This window comes from Myxocyprinus asiaticus, chromosome 37, assembly GCF_019703515.2.
Source record: "Myxocyprinus asiaticus isolate MX2 ecotype Aquarium Trade chromosome 37, UBuf_Myxa_2, whole genome shotgun sequence".
NCBI classification, from domain to species: Eukaryota; Metazoa; Chordata; class Actinopteri; order Cypriniformes; family Catostomidae; genus Myxocyprinus; species Myxocyprinus asiaticus.
This window is the reverse complement of record NC_059380.1, coordinates 38,692,436-38,704,889: the sequence shown is the minus strand read 5'-3', so window position 1 is coordinate 38,704,889 and position 12,454 is coordinate 38,692,436. Positions and strand designations below refer to the sequence as shown.

General features: G+C 41.3%; 1 protein-coding gene across 1 annotated transcript in view; it reads left to right on the top strand.

The window, feature by feature from the left end:
- LOC127427847 (multiple epidermal growth factor-like domains protein 6) overlaps positions 1-12,454 on the top strand; it is a 133,542-nt gene that overhangs the window by 74,894 nt on the left and 46,194 nt on the right. Inside the window, exons 8-12 of the mRNA XM_051675678.1 lie at positions 3,733-3,855; positions 4,057-4,179; positions 9,930-10,067; positions 10,156-10,278; positions 11,049-11,171. Coding sequence (XP_051531638.1) covers positions 3,733-3,855; positions 4,057-4,179; positions 9,930-10,067; positions 10,156-10,278; positions 11,049-11,171 — 630 coding nt within the window. The remainder of the gene's footprint in view (positions 1-3,732; positions 3,856-4,056; positions 4,180-9,929; positions 10,068-10,155; positions 10,279-11,048; positions 11,172-12,454) is intronic.

Sequence of the window (12,454 nt, the reverse complement as noted above, 5' to 3'; positions counted from 1 at the left end):
TCATTCAAAATATTCATAAAAATATATCCTCTAATGGATATCAAACAATTGTAAACACAACACAAGTTTTATCAAAAAACAAATATTTTTGTCAAATATACACTACCGTTCAAAGGTTTAGGGTCACTTACTCTTTCTTTATATATATATATATATATATATATATATATATATATATATATATATATATATTTATTTATTTTTTTTTTCACATTTTAGAATAATAGTCGTCATCAAAACTATGGAATAACATAAATGGAACTATGGGAATTATGTTGTGACTAAACAAAATCCAAAATAAATCAAAACTGTGTTATATTTTAGCATCTTCAGAGTAGTCACCCTTTGCCTAGAATTTGCAGACATGTACTCTTGACATTTTCTCAACCAACTTCTTGAGGTATCACCCTGGGATGCTTTTTAAACAGTATTGAAGGAGGTCCCATCTATGTTGGGCACTTATTGGCTGCTTTTCTTTATTATTTGGTCCAAGTCATCAATTTCAAAAACTTTTTTTTTTTTTAAATAAAATTTTAGTTTTGTAATTAAATAAATTAATATGGTGGCACAATTATATTTTTTTCTACAAAACTAATTTCAAACATTTAAGCATACACCTTCAGATCAAAAGGTTTTTAAGATCATGAGAAACATTTCAGTCAAGTGACCCCAAACTTTTGAACTGTAGTGTATGTGTGGCACAATTATTGCCACCCTTTTTATTCAATACTTTTTGCAACCTCCCTTTGCCAAGATAACAGCTCTGAGTCTTCTCTCTTAATGCCTAATGAAGTTGGAGGACACATGGCAAGGGATCTGAGACCATTCCTCCACACAGAATCTCTCTACAGATCTTTCAAATTCTGAGGCCCACATGGTGGACTCTCCTCTTCAGTTTACCCCACTGGTTTTCTATGGGGTTCAGGTCAGGAGACTGGGATGGCCATGGCAGAACCTTGATTTTGTGGTCAGTGAACCATTTTTGTGTTGATTTTGATGTGTGTTTTGGATCATTGTCTTGCTGGAAGATCCAACCAGGGCACATGGTAAGCTTCCTGGCAGAGGCAGTCAGGTTTTGATTTTTTATCTGTTGGTATTTGGTAGAGTCCATGATGCCATGTATCCGAACAAGATGTCCAGGACCTTTGGCATAAAAAACAGCCCCACAACGTTAAAGATCCACCACCATATTTAACCGTGGCCATGAGTTACTTTTCCATATGGCTACCTCTCTGTGTGCGCCAAACCCATCTCTGGTGTTTGCTGCCAAAAAGCTCTGTTTTTGTTTCATCTGACCATAGAACCCGATCCCGTTTGAAGTTCCAGCAGTGTCTGGAAAACTGAAGATGCTTGAATTTGTTGTTGGATGAGAGCAGAGGCTTTTTTCTTGATACCCTCCCAAACAACTTGTGGAGATGTGGGTGATGTCTGATATTTTTTTATTTATTTTTTTTAGACTTTCTGACCCCAAGACCCAACTAATTTTTGCAGTTCTCCAGCTGTGATCCTTGGAAAATTTTGGCCACTTGAACCATCCTCCTCACCATGCTTGGAGACAATATAGACACACATCCTCTTTCAGGCCGATTCTTAAGATCTCCAGTTGATTGGAACTTCTTAATTATTGCCCTGATGGTGGAAATGGGCATTTTCAATTCTTTAGCTATTTTCTTATAGTCATTTTCCATTTTGTGAAGATCAGCAACCTTTTGCCGCACATCAGAACTATATTCTCTAGTCTAACCCACTGTGATTGATGATTAAGGGAATTTGGCCTGTGTGTTACCTCATATTTATACCCCTGTGAATCAGGAAGTCATGGCTGTTATTAGTCACCCAGGTGCACAAAAAAATTTAAAATATGAATGGGAATATACTTCAGATATATTTTACTCATAAGAATTTCTAGGGGTGCCAATAATTGTGCCACACATATTTGACAAAAATATGAGTTTTTTGATAAAACTTGTGTTGTGTTTGCAATTGTTTGACATCCATTAGAGGATATATTTTTGTGAACATTTTGAATGAAAGATCAAAAGGATAAACAATAAAGACATTTTTCACAGCCTTCTATGCTCATATTTACCAAGGGTGCCAATAATTTTGGCCACCACTGTATATATATATCAAATCAAAATCAAAATCAAAATCAAAGGTAACAGTCAGTATCTGGTGTGGCCCCCAGCTGCATTAAGTACTGCAGTGCATCTCCTCCTCATGGACTGCACCAGATTTGCCAGTTCTTGCTGCGAGATGTTACCCCACTCTTCCACCAAGGCACTTGCAAGTTCCCGGACATTTCTGGGGGGAATGGCCCTAGCCCTCACCCTCTGATCCAACAGGTCCCAGACGTGCTCAACGGGATTGAGATCCGGGCTCTTCACTGGCCATGGGAGAACACTGACATTCCTGTCTTGCAGGAAATCACGCACAGAATGAGCAGTATGGCTGGTGGCATTGTCATGCTGGAGGATCATGTCAGGATGAGCCTGCAGGAAGGGTACCACATGAGGGAGGAGGATGTCTTCCCTGTAACACACAGCGTTGTGATTGCCTGCAATGACAACAAGCTCAGTCCGATGATGCTGTGACACACCGCCACAGACCATGATGGACCCTCTACCTCCAAATCGATCCCGCCCCAGAGTACAGGCCTCGGTGTAACGCTCATTCCATCGATGATAAACACAAGTCCGTCCATCACCCCTGATGGGACAAAACCGTGACTCGTCAGTGAAGAGCACTTTTTGCCAGTCCTGTCTAGTCCAGCGAAGGTGGGTTTGTGCCCATAGGCGACATTGTTGCCGGTGATGTCTGGTAAGGAGCTGCCATACAACAGGCCTACAAGCCCTCTTCCAGCCTCTCTCAGCCTATTGCTGACAGTCTGAGCACTGATGGAGGGATTGAGCGTTTCTGGTGTAACTCGGGCAGTTGTTTTTGCTATCCTGTACCTGTCCCGCAGGTGTGATATTTGGATGTACCGATCCTGTGCAGGTGTTGTTACTCGTGGTCCGCCACTGCGAGGAAGATCAGCTGTCCTTCCTGTCTCTCTGTAGTGCTGTCTTAGACCTCTCACAGTACGGACATTGCAATTTATTGCCCTGGCCATATCTGCAGTCCTCATGCTTCCATGCAGCATGCCTAAGGCATGTTCACACAGATGAACAGGGACCCTGCGCATCTTTCTTTTGGTGTTTTTCAGAGTCAGTATAAAGGTCTCTTTAGTGTCCTAAGTTTTTATAACTGTGACTTTAATTGCCTACCGTCTGTAAGCTGTTACAACGGCCGTTCCACAGATGCATGTTCATTAATTGTTTATGGTTCATTGAACAAACATGGAAAACATTGTTTAAACCCTTTACAATAAAGATCTGTAAAGTTATTTGGATTTTTACAAAATTATCTTTAAAATACGTCCTGAAAAAAGTTTCTTTTTTGCTGAGTTTATAATATATTGTTTTATATTCTGTTTTATATTTTTACATGAATCATTAAAAAGTATTAAAATATTCTAAAGGTTCTTTATTTAATAATAATATTTTAAAACAGAATTATTCAGAGAAAACTTACATATACTGGTACATATAAAAACATATAGTATAGAATAGCTCTGACTTTATTATGTCAAGTGTCATAAATCAGCAATGATGAACTTCTCTTAGTTTGTTTCAGCAGTAGAGCATTCTAAAGTGTTAATATTTTAGCTATCTTTTCTTTTCCCATTATCAGTGGAGAACCCGTGTGCGGTGCGGAATGGCGGTTGTTCTCAGGAGTGCATCAGGGATGGAGTTCAGACCCGCTGTGGATGTCATCCAGGTTATCAGCTGGCCAAAGATGGCAAGACCTGTGAAGGTAAAATGTTCCTGGATTGTGACCTGGTGGCACTATGTGTCTATTTTGGGGTCTTCATTTTGATTTGAATCCTATATTTTGTTTAGATTCCATAGTTTGTGTCACTTTGATGTCTGCTTACTCCAGTCCGCATACTAAGCTGTGCCTTTAAAGTTTATTTTTGCATGTGTGTGTATACGTTGTGTGTGTGCTTTACATCAGACATTGACGAGTGCCAGACAGGCCAGGCGTACTGCGCTCATGATTGTCATAACATGCGGGGATCTTTCATGTGTGTGTGTCACACTGCCTATGAATTGGGTGTTGACGGGAAGCAGTGCTATCGTGAGTATATCATCTGACTCTGGATGGGCCCTGCCACATCACACACACAACACCTGTCACTTATTTGCTAGAAACAATAGAAACATTTTGTACATTAAAAACATTTGTTGTGGGCAGTACTTTGTGCAGTAGTACCCCGGGCGACCCGAATTCGAGTTCCAGCTCAAGGACCTGATCCTGATCCCTCTCTTCTCCCCAATAATTTCGGATCTCTTTCCCCTCAAACCTATCTAATAAAGGCGAAAAATGCAAACAAATTCACTTAAATTCACACCAGGAGACAAGGGAACCATTCTTTTCTCAGGCTTTTGGGTGCCGCAGCCTCCTGGGCATGCGGCGACAAAATATTCTCCTTCCGGCCCTCCACCGGGGGATGGAGTGGTCTGTCGACCAGCCCCAGAGAAGTGGGTCTCCTCGCCCCTGGGTCGCCCGTCTCGGGGGCACTTCGAAGCCTTCCTCGGGTTCTTAGCGGCCGGCCGCGAAACGGGTGGCATCTGCTTCCTGCGGAGGGCCAGTGTTGTTGCTGCAGGAGGACGCCCTTGGCGACGAGCTGCGCCAGGGCAGGATATGTTGTAAGGCCTCCGTCTGCTTCTTCACTGCCGAGAACTGCTGGGCAAAGTCCTCAATGACGTTGCCAAACAGGCCAACCTGGGAAATGGGGGTGTCAAGGAACCGTGCCTTGTCAGCCTCTCCCATCTAGACCAAGTTGAGCCAAAGGTGGTGCACCTGGACCACCAGGGTGGACATCGCCTGCCCGAGAGACCACGCTGTGACCTTCAACGCCCGGAGAGCGAGGTCGGTCACCGAGCGCAGTTCCTGCATCAATCCTGTGTCAGAACTACCCTCGTGCAGTTCTTTTAGTGCCTTGGCTTGGTGTACTTGCAGGAAAGCCATGGCGTGCAGGGCGGAGGCGGCTTGTCCAGCGGCACCGCAGGCCACAGTCGTCAGAGACGACGTAAACCTACAGGCCCTGGACAGGAGCTTCGGGCGCCCATGCCAGGTGGCGGCGCTGTGCGGACACAAGTGCACCGCGAGCACCTTATCCACCTGGGGGATCACCGAATACCCCTTGGCCGCTCCACCATCGAGGGTAGTGAGAGAGGGGGAGCTGAAAGACCGGGACCAGGCAGTAAAAGGTGTCTCCCACGATCTTGTCAGCTCCTCATGCACTTCCGGGAAGAAAGGAACGGGGTGGGGTGAGCCGCGAGGGTTCAGGGGAGAGTGGAGGGTTCCACTCTAGCCCGACGCTCGTGGCTGCCTGGGAAAGCATGTCCAGCGGAAGGAGGGAGGAAGACCAGCCGAAGCCTCTGCGTCAGACTGGACGAGCTTGCTCTCCGATGCTGCGCTCAATAACTCACCATCTTCCCAAGCTCCGAACGAGAAGTCGAACTCACGCTGAGACGAGCCGGCGGTCTCGTGCGAGAGCCCGATTGGGGCAAGCGAGCGTGCTGGGAAATGGGAGGTCCGTGGGGGGATACCCGGCGGAGGTGGTCCCATTGATTTTCCTAAATCGCCCCCAGTGCTAACCGACACGGCCTTAAATCCGTAGGTAGAAGGACCGGTACGGGGATCCACTGGGGTGGCTTGCTTTCTTACGAAAGTAACATATTTCTTTTAATTTTAACTTTTTTGTTTTGTTCTGTTTTCTTCATATTGTTTTTTACATAAGTGTATTGTTTTTTGTTTTTCTTTTCTTACGAAAGCAAGCCGCGACCGCAACGTTGCCATGGTCATGTTCTCGCAATGAGGACATGACTCATCCACGAACGATGTTTCTGCACGGGCAGTGCCCAGACATGTAAGACAGCGATCGTGGCCATCAGAAGTGCAATGAAGAGATAACGACCGCAACCAGGAATAACACACAAACGGAAAGGCATCTTTAAAAAGATGTTCCGTGTGTGTGCCGCTCTTTTTGTGAATGAAAATATATGAATAATGAATAAATGAAATGCGCCGTAAATCCAGCAGTTTTGAGGTGTGTCTTTGGAGGGAATTGAATTCAGTGTCATGCTTATCTGTGTATTTCAGAGCTATTTTATTCATGCTATATTCAATTTTGGCTATTCTTTTCTATATGTATTTTCAATCAATTCGGCTCCAAAGAGAAAATCTGAATGAGTGGTTGCATACTAGCTCCTTTTATACCCGTATGTCCGGGGGAGTGGCTTGCAAATTCCACTTGCCAATTCTTATTGGCCTTTTTTTTTTTTTTTTTTTAAAGCAGAGGTGTTTGGGGCTCCCAAGATTGATCCCTAGTGTCACTACATCGACACAACGTCAAGTGAGTGACAGATAGGGAACAACATATTCAGTGCATGTAGTATTGTGAAGGAAACGTAAATACATAGCTGGCAGTGGGACGAAACGCACCTGAATTGTTGCATGAGATAGAGAGACCGTTCTCTTCCCCGTGCACGCATCATGACCCTCGCTGTCCACCAGCCTGTGAGATGCCAAGCCACTGAAAAAGCCACTGCCCATGCGCCATACCTAAACCTAACCCTTCTCTGTGCTGCCCAATGTTTAGTGACCCCCTGATAACAACAAGCACATCATGTTTATCAGTTACTGTATATCACACTCCCCTAAGATGTTACTTACACATTTTGTGTTCATTTTTATTTAAAATAAAAAACTCTCCGATGGTGTACAGCCACTGTCTATCTTTACTTAAATGGGATGAATATGGGGAGAAGAATAAAATTGGCAAAAGGTGGATTTGAACCCCAGTCACCCATACTAATATCCACCTGTCTTACTAATGTTGCCACACTACTTCTTAGGGAATCAAGTGTCAAATTTACATACTTCTATCATTGTGCCTTGTCTTTGATGATTATAGCATTTTTTGTAGTTTTGACAGGCTCTATCGAACTATTGACATGTACAGTATATACCCGGGCTGTGTGCCCAGTGCTTTATACACTTGCAAATAATGATCTGGATACACTGAACCCGTGGTAGGGGGTCGTGGGGGCCCTATGCAGCTGCTTATGCCGCTTATTAGACAGGGCCGGCACAGGAATAGAATGCAGTAGATCTAAAATACCTGTAGAATAGCTCAGAATAGCTCTGAAATATACATAAAATAGAATAGCACAAAAATACATAACAAATAGAGTTGATTGAAAATACATATAGAAAATAATAGCCAAAATTGAATATAGCATGAATAAAATAGCTCTGAAATACACAGATAAGCATGACTCTGAAATACATATAAAATAGAATATAATAAAATACATGTAGAATATAATAGAATAGAATAGAGTATAATAGCTCTGAAACATAGAATAGAATAACTGTGAAATATATGTAGAATGGAATGGAATAGAATAGCTGTAAAATACATGTAGAATAGAGCAGAACAGCTCTGAAATACATTTAGAATAGAATAGAATGGAATAGAGTATACTATAATAGCTTTGCAATACATGTAAAATGGAATGGAATAGAATAGCTATGAAAAACATAGGATAATATAGATTAACCCTGGAATAGATATAAAATAGCTGTGAAAAATATGTACAGTGCATCCGGAAAGTATTTACAGCGCTTCACTTTTTCCACATTTTGTTATGTTACAGCCTTATTCCAAAATGGATTAAATTCATTATTTTCCTCAAAATTCTACAAACAATACCCCATAATGACAACATGAAAGAAGTTTGTTTGAAATCTTTGCAAATTTATTAAAAATAAAAAATGAAAAAGAATCACATGTACATAAGTATTCACAGCCTTTGCTCAATACTTTGTTGAAGCACCTTTGGCACCAAATACAGCCTCAAGTCTTTTTGAGTATGATGCTACAAGCTTGGCACACCTATTTTTGGGCAGTTTCTCCCATTCTTCTTTGCAGGACCTCTTATGCTCCATCAGGTTGGATGGGGAGCGTTGGTGCACAGCCATTTTCAGATCTCTCCAGAGATGTTCAATCGGGTTCAAGTCTGGGCTCTGGCTGGGTCACTCAAGGACATTCACAGAGTTGTCCCGGAGCCACTCCTTTGTTTTATTGGCTGTGTGCTTAGGGTCGTTGTCCTGTTGGATGAACCTTCACCCCAGTCTGAGGTCCAGAGCGTTCTGGAGCAGGTTTTCATCAAGGATGTCTCTGTACATTGCTGCATTCATCTTTCCCTTGATCCTGACTAGTCTCCCAGTTTCTGCCGCTGAAAAACATCCCCACAGCATGATGCTGCTACCACCATGCTTCACTGTAGGGATGGTATTGGCCAGGTGATGAGCAGTGCCTGGTTTCCTCCAGACATGACGCTTGCCATTCAGGCCAAAGAGTTCAATCTTTGTTTCTCATGGTCTGAGAATCCTTCAGGTGCCTTTTGGCAAACTCCAGGTGGGGTGTCACGTGCCTTTTACTGAGGAGTGGCTTCCGTCTGGCCACTCTACCATACAGGCCTGATTGGTGGAGTGCTGCAGAGATGGTTGTTCTTCTGGAAGGTTCTCCTCTCTCCACAGAGAAATGCTGGAGCTCTGTCAGAGTGACCATCAGGTTCTTGGTCACCTCCCTAACTAAGGCCCTTCTCCCCCGATCGCTCAGTTTGCCCAAGCAGCCAGCTCTAGGAAGAGTCCTGGTGGTTCCAAACTTCTTCCATTTATGGATGATGGAGGCCACTGTGCTCATTGGGACCTTCAATGCTGCAGAAATTTTTCTGTACCCTTCCCCAGATCTGTGCCTCGATACAATCCTGTCTCGGAGGTCTACAGACAATTCCTTGGACTTCATGGCTTGGTTTGTGCTCTGACATACACTGTTAACTGTGGGACCTTATATAGACAGGTGTGTGCCTTTCCAAATCATGTCCAATCAACTGAATTTTCCACAGGTGGACTCCAATCAAGTTGTAGAAACATCTCAAGGATGATCAGTGGAAACAGGATGCACCTGAGCTCAATTTTAAGTGTCATGGCAAAGGCTGTGAATACTTATGTACATGTGATTTTTTTCGTTTTTATTTTTAATAAATTTGCAAAGATTTCAAACAAACTTCTTTCATGTTGTCATTATGGGGTATTGTTTGTAGAATTTTGAGGAAAATAATGAATTTAATCCATTTTGGAATAAGGCTGTAACATAACAAAATGTGGAAAAAGTGAAGCGCTGTGAATACTTTCCGGATGCACTGTACATATAGAATGGAATAGAATAGAATCACTCTGAAATGCATTAAGAATTGAATAGAATAGAGTAGCTCTGAAATACATGAATATAATGAAATGGAATAAAATAGCTCTGAAAAACATAAAATAGCTGTGAGATGCATATAGAATAGAATAGAATAGAATAGAATAGAATAGAATAGAATAGCTCTGAAATACATATAGAATAGAATGAAATAGAATAGCTCTGAAATACATGTAAAATAGAATGGAATAGAATTTAATAGCTCTGAAGTGCATATAGAATAGAATGGAATACATAAAGAACATAATAGTATAGAAAAGCTCTGATATATATGTAGAATATAATAGAATGGAATAGAACAGAATAGTTCTGAAATACATATAGAATAGAATGGAATACATATAGAAATGGAATAGAACTGAATAGCTCTGAAATACATATGAAACGGAATATCTCTGAAATACAAATAAAATAGAATAGAATTTTATATATATATATATATTATTATTATTATTTTTTACATCCATTAACCGAAGCCGGTAGCAATAGTTCACTTTCAAACATGTTTCACAGTGTTTATGTCTCTTTTTCTCCTCCTGTACGGCAGGTATAGAGATGGAGATTGTGAACAGCTGTGATCATAATAATGGTGGTTGTTCCCATCAATGTGAGCATTCAACCAATGGACCCGTGTGCAGCTGTAACCAAGGATACCAACTAGACGATGACCACAAGACCTGCATTGGTAAAGAAACACTAAATATGACCATATGATGTTGTACTGCACAGGTAAGGTGACCATCTAAACTAAAGGTGTTTATTTTGTCTGTCAGATATAAACGAGTGTAGAGATGGCAGCTTGTGCTGTGTGCAGGAATGTACAAACTATCCTGGAGGATACGAGTGTTACTGTACAGCCGGATATCGTCTGAATACCGACGGGTGCAGCTGTGATGGTATGACACTTACTCTCAGACAAAAAATACTTTAAAGAAATGGCTTGAAAATACTTTTCTCTCTTGTGTTTACATGCTTCCTATTGAAACAGAAAGTTTGGGTGGGACATATTGAAAGCCCCCCTTCCCCCCAGCTACATCACAGCCATAAGTCATGATTTGCTATTGCTAGTCAGTTTAGGGTGATATTAGGGGGAGGGACATTCTCTTTCTAGACAACATTTGATTAGAATAAAATCTGTGAAGTGCAAGAGGAGTCAATTCTTCTGGTCTGTTTTCCTGAAAGAGAAGGACTGTTAATTTCAAATGAGTTTATCTACTAAAAGTTTTGGTCTATTTTAGGAGTAACCTTGAATGTAGATGACCTCTAAGCTATCACACATGGACTAAAAGCCACAAAACTGTCATTTTGATTTGATTTGAATGTCAAAGATTTTCTTATAAAATATAGTGTGTGATGGATCACGGCCGGCGCTGAATCAGCTGATCAGCAGGAGAGCGAGATAAGGGTCGGCCGGACACGCCGGTTCGAGAGAGAGAGACGCATGCGGCTGCGTTGCATGTGTGTCTGTTTATGCTTGTTTTATGTTGAGTTTCTCATTAAATTGTTCAGCCGGTTCCCGCCTCCATCCTGGCCCATCCTTCAACTGTTACATAGTGTTTTATGAATCTATGCGCATGCAAAACATTCTTCCAGTTCAGGGGTTTTGTATTCTTGGTTATGGGTATGTAAATATATGTAATGTGTGCTATAATTAATCTGATTACAGATATAGATGAGTGTTTGGCTTCAAATGGAGGATGTGATCACATTTGTCAAAACAGTGCTGGTTCCTTCCAATGTTACTGTAGACGTGGATATCATCTCGATGAAGACCGACGTTCATGTATATGTGAGTTTTCAGCCTGTCTTGGACTTGTTGTGCCCACCTAAATATTCAATAAAAATATTCAAAAAGGGGGTCTGGGTAGCTCAGCGAGTATTGACACCCACCCTTGAAGTCGCGAATTCAAATCCAGGGTGTGCTGAGTGACTCCAGCCAGGTCTCCTAAGCAACCAAATTGGCCCGGTTGTTAGGGAGGGTAGATTCACATGGGGTAACCTCCTCATGGTCGTGATTGGTGGTTCTCGCTTTCAATGGGGTGCGTGGTAAGTTGTACATGGATCACGGAGAGTAGCATGAGCCTCCAGATGCTGTGAGTCTCCGCGGTGTCATGCACGTGATAAGATGCACGGATTGACTGTCTCAGAAGAGGAGGCAACTGAGACTTGTCCTCCGCCACCTGGATTGAGGTGAGTAACTGCGCCACCACGAGGACTTACTAAGTAGTGGGAATTGGGCATTCCAAAATTGGGAGAAAAGGGGATTAAATAAAGACAGAATTTGTTGCATCATTTTCATTACCACAAACATTTATTTAGACTCATCCCTTGTTTATGTAAAAAAAAAAGCGAAACAAATAGTTAACAAATGTATCATACTAAAATCATGTTAACATGTATAATGTTCACGTCTGTCATCTATACTTTTGAAACAGTGAGTATTTTAGTGTTTATTAACTGGCCCTATTGACTTGCATAAGTGCCTCGCTGTAACAGATTACAATTAATGTTATGCTCATTGCAGTATATTAAAGCGCATAAAAACAGCTTGAATACTATCATATAGTTTATTTGTACGAGTATTGTTATTGTAAATTTGATGTATGATATAATAATATAGTTTTCCACATGTAAAGAGGTTAGTTGATCATAATCTTTACGACAGCACAGTAGCAAAAACGAGAGGGATAAATGGTATGACTAAGTTATAACAGGTTAATAGGCAGTAAATTGCTACAATAGTGCAAAATATGTGTCCGCTAGAATAAAACTTTAGGTGTTTGAAAATAAGCATCAAGATAGAATAGAACAAAATGGCTCTGAAATACTCACAGAATAGAATTGAATAGAATATCTCTGAAAGATATATTGATTTCTGAAAGATATACAGTATACTGTATATACAGTATATAGAATACAATAGTTCTGGAATACATACTGAATAGAATACAATAAAATAGAATATATCTAAAACAAATAGAAAATAGCTAAAATATTTATATTAAATGGAATAGAATAGCTCTGGAGTATATACTAAATAGAATGGAATAAAATAGAAAATATCAAAAATAC